Below are 15,430 nucleotides of genomic sequence, written 5' to 3' on the forward strand. Positions count from 1 at the left end.
TTTGACATTATTTTACAAAGAACACAAACATATCTTGAGATCATGGAGAAGATTGATGCCTAAGGAGGAAAATATTGGGGATTTAGCGTTGTTTCAGCTATGTGGTTTAATCGTGGAGCTTTTAATGTCGTTCAAAAATACATTACTTACTCTTGTTACCTCTTGTGCATCAGCATAGTTTGCGCACCTGGAATATCCATCGCACTCTCTTCTGGATGATCTTTTTCAGTTGCTATTCATTCTTCAGTTGTCTGCTTCAAATTCCCTACCCGATGTGTTTTTGGGTCTTTCTATTTTTCTTTTTACTTCAGCATCCCAAGTTAGGGCTTGTCTCGTGATGCAGTTTGATGATTTCCACAATGTATATCCTATCCACCCTCGATGTCTTTTCTTAATTTCCCCTTCAGATAGAAGTTTGTTTGTTCTCTCCCACAGTAAATTGTTGATGATGGTATCTGGCCAACAAACATTGAGCATCTAGCGTAGGCAATTATTTGTCCATACCTGTACTATTTTGATTATGATTGTAGAAGTTCTCGAAGTTTCTACTACGTACAGTAGAACTAATTGTCTTGACGTTCGTATTGAAGATTCTGACTTTGATATTAGTTCACAGTTTTTTTGATTTCCATATGTTCTTCAACTGTACTAATTATACCCTTAATTTGTCAGTCCTTGCCTTTGCGTTATTTATATATATTACAAAAAAAACATAATCTATTTGACGTTTTCCACAGATTGTTCCTATCGACATGTTATTTGGTTAATTATTATCCGTGGTTTCGCCGTCATTGTTTCCATGCTTATTTTGATCACCTTGTTTCTTAACCTCATCTCTATCGAATATATTAACTGGTGATTTTGTTTAGAAAGAAAACGAAAGCTCCACAGTTAAATCATTAAATTCAGCGGACGCAACCTATGTACAAAGTGCCAATAAATTCCTTAAAAAACCCTCTCTAGTTCTAAGCAGAGATGGATGGTGGCTAGCAGTGGAATCCAAGACGCGCGTTTCGTCCTATTTGGGACTCGTCAGCTGGATATACCTGCATCTCAGAGTTGATGTTTACTCTGGGACTCGAACCCAGTACCGTTCACTTCAAACGCCATCGCATTATCCACTTAGCTAATGAGTCCATCTCTGCTTATAATGCTTGTAAATTAAGGTTATATCGAGGTGATACGCACAGAATGCACATATGCCAATAAGAGACTGATCAGTTGCAGTCCTAAACATCAATGGGAACATTCAACCAAACAATACCAAGTGAATTTATTCCTCTGTAGTTCTTCTTTATCTTACTACACATATTCCATTTTTCTTTACATTTACTGGCAAACGGTTTGTTTTATAAGAAGCTTATAGACTGTGAAGTTTCTTAAGTGACCGGTTTTCTTTGAGTGACCTCATAAACTATCATTTAAATGTACATATAATTTTGAAACATTCTGTATGTAATAGGCATTACATATTCATCTTTTTCATGTAGGTAGGTCTCGACAGATTTCTCTTTTTCGGCGTTTCGATGGGTTTACTGACTTGTGATATATATGACGTATCATCTGTCTAGTCGAGGGACGGAGGATGTATGTATGTGTGTATATGAAATAATGATAACAAATTGCTTAAAAAAAATTAAAATTCGGATCGTATATTTTTGTTTCATATTCAAGTCGTATGAATTTTATTCTATACAACCCTCAATATGTATTACTGTGACAACGGTGAGGAAAACGAACAGTACTACAACATGGAATAATCAATAATTAGTCTGTTAAAATAAGTAACCCCACCTTGATTTAAAACAAATCAACAATAATAATGACATTTCCAGTGTACTACTGATTTATATTCGCAAACAGTATAGCATTATTAACTTAGTAGGGTTATTTTGTTTTTACTTTCTCCACTCCCTGTTCATATGTGTTTACGGTGAAAATACAGTTCACTGAAGCCTTTCAAATATTTGTAAAATAACCTTGAGACAGTAAAATTCGTTTGTAGCTAACCAAATTTCAAATGCTATACATGCTTAGTTTGTTAATTTAAAACTTAAAATAAGGATAAGGACTGCGATTAGGGGTTGGGGTTAGAATTAGGTTTTAAGTTTAAGAGTTATGATGAGCTCACATCATGTTCTCACTAGTGACTGGCTTTGAGAGAGAATTCTCGGAGTTCTAGTGAAAAGCCGTGACTAATGGAGTTTAACCGTGTAGGGTGTGAGGTAGTTACCCACCGACGACAATGGAAGATGGTCGCTCAGTATCGTGAATTGGTTGAATTTAGACACTAACGTTGTTTGATGCCGACTCAGTGGTCTAGAGGTTAAGGATTCTCAGGCGAGACTGAAGATCTTGGGTTTAATTCTTGCGTGCATTATTGTGGATACACACTGTTAAGGAGTCCCATACTAGGACGAAACGGCCATCCGGTGCTTCCAGGTTTTCAATAGTGATCTAACATTGATCGGTTCATGAATTCAATGAAATTTAATAATCTCCGTAATCACAAACTAAGTTATGGCTAGAACTAAAAGTTAATAGATTAAAACGAGCTTATTTATGCAGTTGGTTCTTGGGCAGTAAATATTACCAGCCTTTAAGTTACATTTAAAGATTCACAAATAACGATTCATATTCTTATCATGTTCATTCACTTCGACCGTCTTAGGAACTAAGTACTGACAATATTACTCAACTTTTCATAGAAAAAATCGGTCGGTTAGTTGTATCCGCAACATATTGAGCATTCAACAATTATATTACAACCCAATATTTCTTATCATCTTTTCATCCTTTTTATGAGAGACTTTTGTACATCAGAGTATAATTTTCACCGAAAGATTTCACTTAAAACGTTTGAAATTATCCGTAACTTGCCTCTTTGACTATATCGATATGAATGAAGCACTTCAACATACCTAATAAAAAAAAGAAAAGTATGACGAAAGTAAGTGCTTTAAATCAATTTTTTAGTGGAAATTACACTGTATTATACGAAACGTGGCCGTTTCGTCCTATTGTGGGACTCCTCAGCAGTGCGCATTCAAGATCCCACCTCCTGAGATTCGAACCCAGAACCTATCGGTCGCACGTGCCAGCACTTAACCCCTAGACCACTGAGCCGGCCTATATCCAACGGTGTTAATATCTAACTTCAACCAATCAACGAAATTAAGCAACCATTCATCAATGTCTTCAGCGAGTTTATATCTCCCAACAAACCTGGTTGAGCTCCACTGGTTACTGCTTCTCACTAGAACTCCAGGAAATACCTCATGGAGCCAGTCTACAAAACCCCCTTCTGATGCTGATATGTTCATAAATACTGGATACAATATATTTATTGAATAACCAATACATATAATGTATTTATAACGGATAGTTTCAAAAATATATGATTATTTGTTAGCTATTAAATCACAATTATTTTGTAAACATCTTAATTTTTTTTTCTACAAAAAAAATATATTTGTTACTATGATCAATTGAAAATGTATAAAATTTCATCTGTCAATGATTATGTTCCCATGGTAATTACAAATAAGATTAATGGTACTAGTGAATTTATAACTATCTAATTATTATTGATAGTAAATAATGACGTAATAAATATCTGAATATGTTGATTGTAATTTCATTGAGTAAATATGAATCTGTTTCTTAGAATAATTATTTTAATTGTTACACTTTAGTTACTTACTTTACTTACGCCTGTTACCCCTCGTCGAGGAGCATAGGCCGCTCATCAGCATTCTCTATCCAACTCTGTCCTGAACCCTTCTTTCCAGTTCTTTCCAGTTGTTATTCATTCAGCTTTTCTACGGGGTGGGGTCGCTAACCCCATGCCCAACCCTCCTCCTTTACCCGGGCTTGGGACCGGCAGTAACTCTAGAAGAGCTACAGGCGGAGTTAATTGTTACACAGTCAAATCAAAAAATATATACGGTTAATTGTTCGAATCATATTATGGATATTAATCAAAGGATCTAGGTGCATTCAAATGATGAGTTGTGAATAGGATGGGATTTGTGTTTTGAATTATACTGTTAATCACAATCTAAATGTATTAGACTTATGTAGGTGTTGTATTGAAATCATGAGCTGATTTAAGTTTGACGACAACTGGAAATATAGAAGTACTGGAGAGCTTTTTGATGATAGTTTAAGACTCTTCAGTAGTGTGCGTCCATGGTTCCTCTAATGGGGATCAAACTCAGGGCCTTCAGTATTGGACTCGAGCACCTAAACTCTTGACTACTGAGCCAGTGTTAAATATTGTACACGTCTAACTTCAACCAATTGTCGAAATCTTTGAATTTTTATGAGGTCACAAACCGATCTAAGTTAGGCAATCATCAAAAACCTGAAAGCACTGAGTCACAAATATTCTCATTTATTTCATTAACACTCTGTTCTTATATTTATTATTAATATAACACTTATCATCCTGGTATTCCTTGTGTTGTAGAGACTGACTAAATATGAATGGGGCTGTCATTAGGAACTGATATCATGTGAAAAAGCTTTTTTAAACAGTTTGCACTTGGTAGTTGCTTCGTTCCAATTTAGAACTTCTCAGTAGTGTGAAACCTTGAACCTCCAAAGATTGAACCCACAACTTCAGCTTCCACGATGAAAATGATACTGTTGTGTACTTTTAACTGACGAATTATCACGTGATTTATTCACCAATTGGAATACGACTGAAAAAATCTTAGTACTGTGTCAAACCAATGACGTATCGACCGGTATGAGCAGCTTAGCGTCATTATTGGTCCCTTTTCCTACTAGCCTTCCAGTTGAGTCCAGAACATCAGCTCCCACTTTACGAATCATTTATTTCAAACACAACTGGTTTATATACAAGCCAAACAGACCACATCACACCATAAAATAGAAAATAACATTTGTGCAAGAGGTGGCCAAAAGTGATTGCGAGTGTAGGAGACAGTAATGAATAAACTGAGTATACTCCGAGGATAGTAAATCGTATCATAATAGTCTATAAATTAGAACAAAGCTTGTAATAAGAGGAATACAGATATACAGAATCTAGTTGCTGAATAGTTATACAATAAAAGCATATGTGTAGTAATAGTCCTTAAAAAGGTCTCAACAGTTACTATTCATTACTCTCGTCGGAGTAAAACAGATAGCTTTAATCAATACCAATGTGGAACATACTGATCCATATTTTCATCTTCAATCAATTTATGAAACACTAAAATCGTGATTTACTATTCGCATGATACTTTCCTTACTGTCAAACTGGTTGAATTTCATCGGTCACATCATAAGTTTTGTAACTTACCTTAAAGTTAATAACTAGTGGACAATAATTATAGCAAAAATGCAAACTTTGGAATTAAATCGTTCGATTTGAAACCCACTATTTTATAACTGAATCGTGTGTATTGATGATAATCATTGTAACGTTGTCTACGCAAAATACTCAACATCCATTGGCCGGATACTATCAGCAACAGCGTTTTATGGGAGAGGACAAACCAGCTTCCAGCTGAAGAGGAAATTAGGAAAAGACGTTGGAAGTGGATCGGACATACATTAAGGAAATCTCCAATGTGCATTACAAGGCAAGCCCTAGATTGTAACAGTGAAGGGAAGCGGAAAAGTGGAAGACCAAAGAACACATTACGCCGGGAAATAGAAGTAGATATGAAAAGGATGAATGTTAACTGGAAAGAACTGGAAAGGAAGGCTCAGGACAGAGTTGGCTGGAGAATGCTGGTTAGCGGCCTATGCTTCTCGACGAGAGGTAACAGGCGTAAGTAAGCATTGTAACGTTCTATTTGTAGTTATTTTGTCATCGGAATTAATTGATAAGAAAATGCATCGTGTGACATAACTTGAAAAATGACATCCATAGTTAACATACTTTTAATTGACAGTACGGCAAAAGTACAGAATATTCCTTTTTAAACATGATAACTTTGATTTTCTGCGATTATGTTTATTATTCCGTATAAGCTTGATCATTTTAGTCTGCATTATACCTCATAATCATCATATATTTCACCATGTTATATTTCATTTACATTCAGAACCTACACAATCAAACAGAACAAATGTTAAACCTCCATTTTCAGTTGGTGGACGTCGAATTTCCGCCGGTGCTGCATCACTAACAAGTCAACGTACAGCTCCTAGTCAATTAAATCGATCCAAAATCTCAGTGGTAGCACGTGGTTCATTACACTTGTCGACTACAGGTTTAACAGATTCACGTTCTAATCTACGTGGGGTATCGTCTGCAACTAGACAGTGTAAATTTTCTCTTACCTTAGTTTTGTCTACTTTATACTTGGTTGAGAGTATAGAAAAAAAAGTACTGGGATTGAAGTTTATTTACTTATCCAAAATATAGTTTACAATCAGAAAATGTTAATTTTATCATTTAACAGCCTTCTAAAGTAATCTAATTAGTCATTCAAACCCGTTCCAAGTAATGGCTTCCAACAACAAATTTCTTTGTAATACTTTCATGCTTTCAAAACGTATATATTTATATAGTTTTATGCATTGATTGATCGCTTAGCCTTGTCCAATGTCATATTTGCTTAGTTCTTTAATGTTGATCAAATTCTACCAGTTAGGTTTCAATATGGTTGCTGATTTAATTGACTCTTACATCATGTGCATTATGTTTGACATTAGGTGGTTAAAGTTAGTTGGAAAAATACGCTGTCTTAATGATTATGGCCGAGAAACATAGATTTAATACACGTTGAGTTGCCAATAATCGTATTTAATGGGTTTTTTGTCGTATTGTTTTTCAAATAATCTAAAATAACGTTTGGATTGCTGTACTAAATGTGTTACATTATTAAATCCTTGGGAAAAAATAAATCTCATTTTTTATCATTTTGATTTCTCTTAGCAACTGTAAAACATCGTGGCGTTAATCGTAGCTTTATGACACCGACAACAAGTTCCGATGCGAAACAAGTAAAAACAAGAGAATCTATTCGTTCAATGCCAAATGAAAGTCCAATCTCTTCATCGCCTAAATGTGATTCTCGTCGAACATATGAATCACCTATAGGGAATAGTGCTAAAAAACCCATAACAAGTACATTTTTACGTCGTGGAACTGCTCAAGGACGTATTGGAATCGGTCGTAAATTATCTACTGATAATATTAATCAATACTCGAATTCTAATAAATCTTCATCATGTATTTCTGATCGAATAGCATCTGTAGTTTCTACTATTGAAGCTTACGATGATCCAAAAGCTTATTTATTCTATCGAATGTTTCAAGGCGTAGAAGAGATTGAAACTACAACAACTGATGGTATATTTCAAGCATTTTCACCGTATTCATCAGTAGATTTTCAAAAACAATTTTCACCTGAATTCAATGATACAAATGAACAATTAAATTATCATTTACATAGTTATGGAATCGATGAAACTTTTCCAAAGTTTCAAACTAATTCGAATGTACAAAATAAAGTTAGTGATTGTATTTTCTGATTGAAAAAAACTTTTATTTCCTACTTACTTATGCCTGTTACTCCTAATGGAGCATCAACATTCTCCAACCCACTCTGTCCTAGGCCTTCTTTTCTAGTTCTATCCAGTTGTTGTTCATTCTTCTCATGTCTGTCTCTATTTCTCGGCGTAATGTGTTCTTTGGTCTTCAGGATTCCATGTGAGAACTTGTCTTGTGACTCAATTGAGTGATTTCCTCGAAGTGTGCCCAATCCACTTCCAGCGCTTCTTCCTGATTTCTTCCTCCTCTGAAATCTGGTTTGTTGTCTCCCACAAACCAGATTCCTAACTTCCTGAAAATTACTATATAAAATGATTTTTCATACAAAGATATATATATATTTTACAAGAATAGTTTCCCTCACTAATTCATATCAATTAGGAAAGCCCTTAGACAAGGCGAGTCTACCTAGGGGAGTTGGAAAACCCTGATTCCAAACCAATGGTGCACATGGGCTCTCGTATCCTGAAGGAACAAATGGCGTACGAATCAATCGTTGGTCACCGGCTACTATGGGACTGCATCTCCTCACGGTGCTCCACTGCCTTGTGGATCGGATCTTTCGGTCAAAGGCTCCGGGTGTGGCCCCCTAATAAAACCACCTGCTTCAATTCGGGCACCTGGGCAGTATCACAGCTTTCAAGCAAATCGAATGAGATTTGTATGGCGCATATGTATCTGGTGCTTCCTTGTACCAATATTTATGTGTTTAAATAAATAAATAATAATGAGGAGTAACAGGCGTAAGTAAGTAAGTAAGATCGAAGGGATCTTCGACAGTAGTTCATGCTAATAACCCTACAGGGAATCAAGCTCATAGCCTTCAAAGTCTTTTGAATACCAAATTCAGATGCATTAGTTTGGATTGCCAGTTTCAAATAGTTTTTAATACACCGAGTTCTTCAATCAGTATGATCAATCATTTACTGCTGTCTTACTTCCAATTTCCATGACTGAATAGGTTACATCTAATGATTCGTTATTTTATTAACTACATTTCCCCATCATAATTCATTTTTACATGGTCAGTCGAAAAATATATTTCCCTTCTAATTGAATAAACTCCTAATGAGATGTGACTTAAACTTCTATCATGAATTAATCAAAGATAGTTTATAGTGCCTTTTCATGCGTATGTTCAAATTATTTATATCTCCAATAGGTTAACAGTTAAAAACAATAACAAAATATCAGTATTGAATGTTAGTGAAATCATGAACGAATCTGAGTTAGATATCTATAGAAAACCAGGAAGCACTAGACAACTGTTTTTCCCCAGTAAGGAGTACCTCAGCAACGCACATTCACAACCCCATCAGGGATAGAATCCAGGCCGTTCAGTCTTGTAGTGAACGCTTAAGATCTAGACTGCTGAGCCATAATTCGTCGGTTTCCATGTCTAACTTCTATTGGTTCACGAAATTGTGCTACTGTCTTTCTTTGTCCATGATATGTAATTTCTTCTCACCTACAACTTGAACACTGTTGGTCATAGCTTCTCTTTAGAATTCTAGAATTACCTCTTGAAATTATTCGTTAGTGAACACATAATAATTATCAATATCGAGCACATATACACCATTGGATGCTGGCTCAGTAATCTACAGTCACTTATTCATGCTTGAGACTAAAGGTTATGGGTTCGGTCTCCGTTGAGGTCGCGGAATCCTATAACCAAGTAGTCCTATACTAGGACGAAACAGCTGTCTAATGCTTTCTGGCTTCTAGTGAATGTCTAACTTACGTTGGTTCGTGATATCAATAACAAAATATATGAAAAATTACACCAGCACCTGCTATATATTACTTTTAACAGTTTTTTATCCTTATTAAAATTTAGTAGAGTTTTTTAATACTTTTAGTTTCGAAACTACTACATTGTACTCTTCTATTTCACGAATTCATCATTTCTTCTCCAATCATACTCTTTATGTTTGTTTCTATCTACTACCACTGATATGGTCACTACATTTTTACAAATCGGATTTTTCTTGGTAATTTTATGTCACTGTGGTGATATTGTTCTGAAATTGATATACATATGTGTCAGGTTCTAAACTCCTTATAACTGGCTGACTGACTGAATAGACAAATGAGATAATCTGTTGTAATATGTTTGTATTAACCTCTACGTCTATATGTTTTAATTTATTTGTGCTTCTTTCAGTCAAAAAGTATTTATCGACCACTGTTATGGTTGGTCTTTGTTTGAATTTCACAGTTTTTGTGATGGAGATTTATGTGGTATTATTATTTAAGCACATAAATATTGGTACAAGGAAGCACCAGATACATATGCGCCACACAAATCTCATTCGATTTGTGTGAGGGCTGTAATACCGCCCAGGTGCCGAAACTGAAGCAGGTGGTTTTCTTAGGTGCTCACACCTGGAGCCTTCGACCTAAAGATCTGTTCCACAAGGCAGTGGAGCATCGTAAGGAGATGCAGTCCCATAGTAGCCGGTGACCAACGATTGACTCATACATCATTTGTTCTCTCAGGATACTGGAGCCCATGTACACCATCTGTTTGGGATGAGGGTTTTCCAACTCTCCTAGGTGGACTGTCCGCGTCCACCGGCCATTCGCTTTTCGTTCTCTCAATTTCGTAAACAACACCCGTGATGCGAGAAGGCAGTGAGTAGGACTTCCGTGGCAGAAGCTATATACTCGTATCCATGTGAGAGCATTTGGAGAGGGAGAGCGGACTCTCTCCACTCTCGGCCGTACCAGGGCATTTGGGGGGGGTGATGGAGATGATAAATTGTAAATCTTTTATTTAAAAAGAACTATGAATAGACTCAATGGTTTTCGAGAAACATATTTACGTATGTGAAATTTAGACTGTGTAAATTAAACAGTCTGTTAATATTAATAATGATATAATAGTGAAAGTTCACGTTGATTATGTTATCTGCTTGTCTTAACCTGTATCATCGATTAAGAGAACATTTATATATGTTAAATGGTTGAAAGTAGTCTATAGGAAACCTTGGACCTAGGATTCCTGCCAGTTAGTGTTTGTTAGCAAATCCTACATACAATCTTGAGAGGACTAATACTCCCTGTCGGAGTAGAAAAACATGATATTAGTCACTATTGTGATCAATCAACTTAATATAATAGTAATAGGAGTACTAGTTAACTGAAATGTTCTATAAAAGATTACGTAATATCCTAAATTTTTTATTTTTATTTATTTAAACACATAAATATTGGTACAAGGAAGTACCAGATAAATATACGCCTCACAAATCTCATTCGATTTGTATGAGGGCTGTGATACTGCCCAGGTGCCCAGACTGAAGCAGGAATATATCCTAAATAGTCTGAATTAATTAAGAGAGTGGACGCCCAAAGTTAGTAACTTAAATTCTCAGGACACTGACAAATATGGAAAACAGGAATAGTTGAAAATAGAGGTACGAAACAAATGACTAGTTTATGTAGTTTATTTTTTTACTTCTGCTGTTGTCATCAAAAGTTTTATTTACCTTGAACTTCACCATACATTTTGATCAATAATTTGTAATTATCAGTATAAAACCTGATGAGAATTTATTTAGAAGAATATTCTTCGTCCTTATGTCAGTGAAATAATAATGCGAAATTCAAACAAACAATACTAAGTGAATTTAAACTTCACCCCATTGCACAAGCAAGTGGCTATCAGGTGGCCGAGTGGATAACGCGGTGGCGTTTGAACCGAAAGGTACTAGGTTCGAGTCCTAGAGTGAACACCAACTCTGAGATGCAGGTACATCCAGCTGACGAGTCCCAAATAGGACGAAACGCACTTCCTGGATTCAACTACTAGCCACTATCCATCTTTGCTTACCAATAATAATAATAATAGTTTGATTCACCATCAATTGAACTATCCAATCATTTAAGCCCTCACTGAGTGATAAATGTTATGTTTAAGTATGCTATTGAATTCGCTTCTATAATTTACTTATGACCCGGACTCAGTATATAAATAGAGACTTCTGTACTCAATTTTTGAAATATCCTACTGATAGTACTGCTCAACTCTCGTTAACCTATAGTAGATGGGACAGAATCAGGACTTCCAACGTAATCTTTGAAATTCAAGTATTTCTATCTAAAACAGATTAACTAATTACCTCGACAGGCGACTTTTATGATGTAGAGGTTTTTGGAAAAAGTTATGGATTGACAAATCCAAATTAAACATTAGTCTACAATGTCATTGACTGTTAGTCTAAGCCATATTAATAAATGCAGAATACCTGATTGGAACTCCAGATATAATCACGATCAATGGTTAATAAAGTTGGATGACATGACTTAGAATCGGCTGCAATTTCACTGATAAGTTTTCTCTAGATTTCCAGTTCTAATAGTCATTTATACATAGCTTTTCATTCTGTAATTTCGAACCATAGTGTCAGTGTTTAACCTTTCTTGCTACCACTTTTACTATGTTATTTCGATTTCCTTGATAGTCATCTTGTTAATTTCGTCTTGTTATGCTAATGCACTAATCAGAACTTAGGCCATTGTACATTTGTGAAAGACTCTACTTTTACTATTTCCAACTAACGGGTTTCCTTAATCAATAAGCTACTGCGGCACGACGATTTTGTTAATAATATGAGTCACCATTCTAGAGATGAATGGTCGCTATACATGTATTCAACATACTGTCTATACGTGAAAATTCGCTTCATTTTAATAACTAATGCTTATTTGAAATTTTCACTTGTTATCCAAATTCCTTACAGTATTCTGGGATGCTTCTTTCGGTTGATGATGAAGAAACACCTTATCAAGATCTCCCTTCTCATCATTCTGATTTAACAACCATATCAACTTCAAACAGTAGGACATTAGCAACAAAAACTCCAGTGTATTTATCAAAATGTTACAAAAATGAAATCCCGACAAGTCAAACTCAAAATATTGTGAAATCTTCAACTGTATCCAATAGTAAAGTTCACTGTACAACAAATGAGAATGATGATGCAACAATGGATCCAACATTAAAGTCAATGAACTTATCCATGTTTGTTAGTACTTCTGTCACTAGTCTAGCACCAAGTCAAACAGGAACTTATGTAATTGATGGAGGCGATGGTATCGATGATGATAATGATGATAATAATAATAATACAAACCAAGATTTCTTGCAGCATTCCGACGAGCAAAATATTCATTTATATAAAGATAATGACTTAATAACACCTCGTGGAAGTCCTAAAAGAGATATTACAGCAGAGGGTGAACTACTGAATCGTCGATCTACCAATCATTTATCAAATAATCAACAAACAAAACAATTGCCACAGTTTGAAAAAGATTTTGAGGTAAAAATCTGACACAATTTCTATGATAATGTTAGACAATTAACTGTATTCTATTGATATTTTAACATAGTATTCAATCTCAGCAATTTTAACTCATTACATTCAATCTCTTATGAGACGAATTGAGTACGTCTATCCCATTGTTCAACTACGTTAACATTCACACGCCTTAATTCTCCTGCCGTAAAACATGACAATAGGCAGGAATAATCTTATAATTGATGCGGGAAGTTACAAAGTATTTACATAATACATATACATAGCCTTCAATCGCTCATTTGCATCTTTCGATGTATTCTGTCATCTGAATTGTCTCCTCGTTTGATCTCCAAGTGTTCTATCTACCCTGTGCTTTAGACGAACTGTAACTCTTCGCTCCGTCTGACGATTCCTGCAACTTTGACGCGACATTCCGCTACATACTACTTGCAAACAGTCTTGTGAGTAGTGTCCACTACAATACAGTAAAAAATACTGATTCTTTTTCTCAGTGTTATTTATATTCTTCAGTTTATTTTGTCGTATAATGAAAAGTACACATTTGCGGTGATATTGTTAAATCTAATGGTTGAAATATCATCACGTTACTTTGCATCCAATGAACCCCTCTCTAAAATCAAAATATCACATTTTATTGTTAACTCCGATTGACTTCATTCATACATCATAGCACATACATTAAAGGAACAAATAGAAGGGTACATGTACTATGCTTTAATGGGTATCGTCTCAAATAAATCAATACCCTTAAGTGTCTAAACTTTTAACATTGTAATCACTTAACCGTTAAGTAATGTCAATTAAGGTATTTCTACTTCTCGTTGTACTGCGATATTCTAATTTCACGCAACAGCCTAGAAGTCGTGCTCACGACTCTGATTGATTCATTCGTCCCTATATAATACTTTTACCCATATTTTTATACTGTTCAAGGTAATTAATAAATAAAATTGTACTATTTCGTTACTTCTTAATGGAGAGTGGTTGGTGTCAAAGAATTCAAATCTATTTGACATATACGGAAAGGAAACGGTTGTCGATTAATCATCGTCATGGTATTATGAAGTTTTGTTTTACACTCTCCCGTAGCACTAGAAATGCATTTTGGTTTGTTTTTTGTCTATAAGAAGTCATTATTAATTATGGACTCCAATTTTTTCTCCATCATTTATCTAGAACTCCATGTTACCTGTTGAACATGTACAAACACTTACAGCGCATCACCAGTATTCTGGAAATAAACGATTGAATGATTCCATTTCTACAGTAGATTTAACTAAAACCCCATCAAATGAGAAACCTTTATGCATAACTAGTTCAACTGTATGTCTTACTGAAACTCATGACAATAAACTACAGGATTCTAAAAATAAAAAAGATGTTTTATCACATTTAATCGATAACTTGGAAGATTCTGATCATGTTGGGATCTCCTTAACTAGTTTAACACCAAGTCATACAGGTACTTATATTCTTGATATAGATGATACATTAATTGCACAAGGTGTCCTACCTGTTATTATTCGTAGCCATGAAACGTTGGCTTCTTCAGTAACAACAATCGATTCTGGTCTAAATATTGAATCAGCGATGAATACACATGGCGTCATTGTAGAAAATATTACACCCAGAGGTAGTCCCATTTCAAAAGAGACATTATGGCATATTGTAGAAAATGATAATGATGATGAAAGCAGAGACAACAACGACCTGGTGCTGGTTACATCTAATCAAAGCGGTAGACCATACAATGTGTCATTTGATAATTGTAATAATGAATTATCTGGACAATTTACAATGGAGTCGCTAAGAGCTGAATTTGAAGATACGTATAAATCACTCCCATCACCTAATCAATTTCTTGGTGGTGCTGATAGTAGTGATAACAGTATGAATATTGTGGAGTCCTCAACACTGGTAAGATTTTTTTCGGCTATTGCCAAATTGAACATGCATAAATATGTAATTATTTTATTATTATGCTTTTTTATACTTATCTTTTATTGTTGATATAATATATTGTACATGCCCAATTCTGAGTTGTTTGTTAGTATGTTCATGTTAGAGTTTCAGGCGTAAGATACAAAGTTTGAGTCCTAATGTGAACAACAGTATTGAGTTGCAGTGATATCCAGCTGATGAGTCCTAAATGGACCGAAGTGGACTTCTATGAGAATAATCTTATTTAAAAAGATTTAAAACCAACTTGTAATTACATAACCCATTTAAAAGCAAGAAGAATATGAACAGTAGATAGATGGTGCAGTGACTTAATGGTTAGATTTCTTGACTGTCTACCATTGATTTTTACATTGAAATCCTATTTCACTTTCTTCGTTTAGATTAGTCGAATAGTATCAATAAACTTTTACATAAGCATCGTGGCTCAAAGTTGAGTACATGTTAAACTGTATAACTTTGAAAAGAAGTTACGTCATTAATAAACCATCAATAATGATAAGAATATGAGCACATTTTTCATTATAGACTGAAATCAGTAAGTAACATTACAAAACTAGAAGGTACTGGACAGCTTATTTATCCGAATTCGCAACCCCTAAACAATAAATACCCAGGACCA

General features: G+C 34.9%; 1 protein-coding gene and 2 non-coding genes across 3 annotated transcripts in view; 2 read left to right on the forward strand and 1 right to left on the reverse strand.

The window, feature by feature from the left end:
* Smp_147760 (hypothetical protein) overlaps window positions 1-15,430 on the forward strand; it is a gene marked incomplete at its 3' end in the record, with an annotated part of 79,670 nt that overhangs the window by 24,375 nt on the left and 39,865 nt on the right. Inside the window, exons 6-9 of the mRNA XM_018796355.1 lie at window positions 6,066-6,287; window positions 6,902-7,479; window positions 12,268-12,849; window positions 14,026-14,766. Of these exons, the coding sequence (XP_018650576.1) occupies window positions 6,066-6,287; window positions 6,902-7,479; window positions 12,268-12,849; window positions 14,026-14,766 (2,123 nt within the window). The remainder of the gene's footprint in view (window positions 1-6,065; window positions 6,288-6,901; window positions 7,480-12,267; window positions 12,850-14,025; window positions 14,767-15,430) is intronic.
* Smp_tRNA_00388_Pseudo_TTG.1.1 lies at window positions 1,065-1,136 on the reverse strand. Its single transcript has one exon. It is a non-coding gene (tRNA).
* On the forward strand, window positions 11,188-11,259 carry Smp_tRNA_01835_Pseudo_TTG.1.1. The gene has a single exon. It is a non-coding gene (tRNA).

This window comes from Schistosoma mansoni, chromosome 2, assembly GCF_000237925.1.
Source record: "Schistosoma mansoni strain Puerto Rico chromosome 2, complete genome".
Lineage (NCBI taxonomy): Eukaryota > Metazoa > Platyhelminthes > Trematoda > Strigeidida > Schistosomatidae > Schistosoma > Schistosoma mansoni.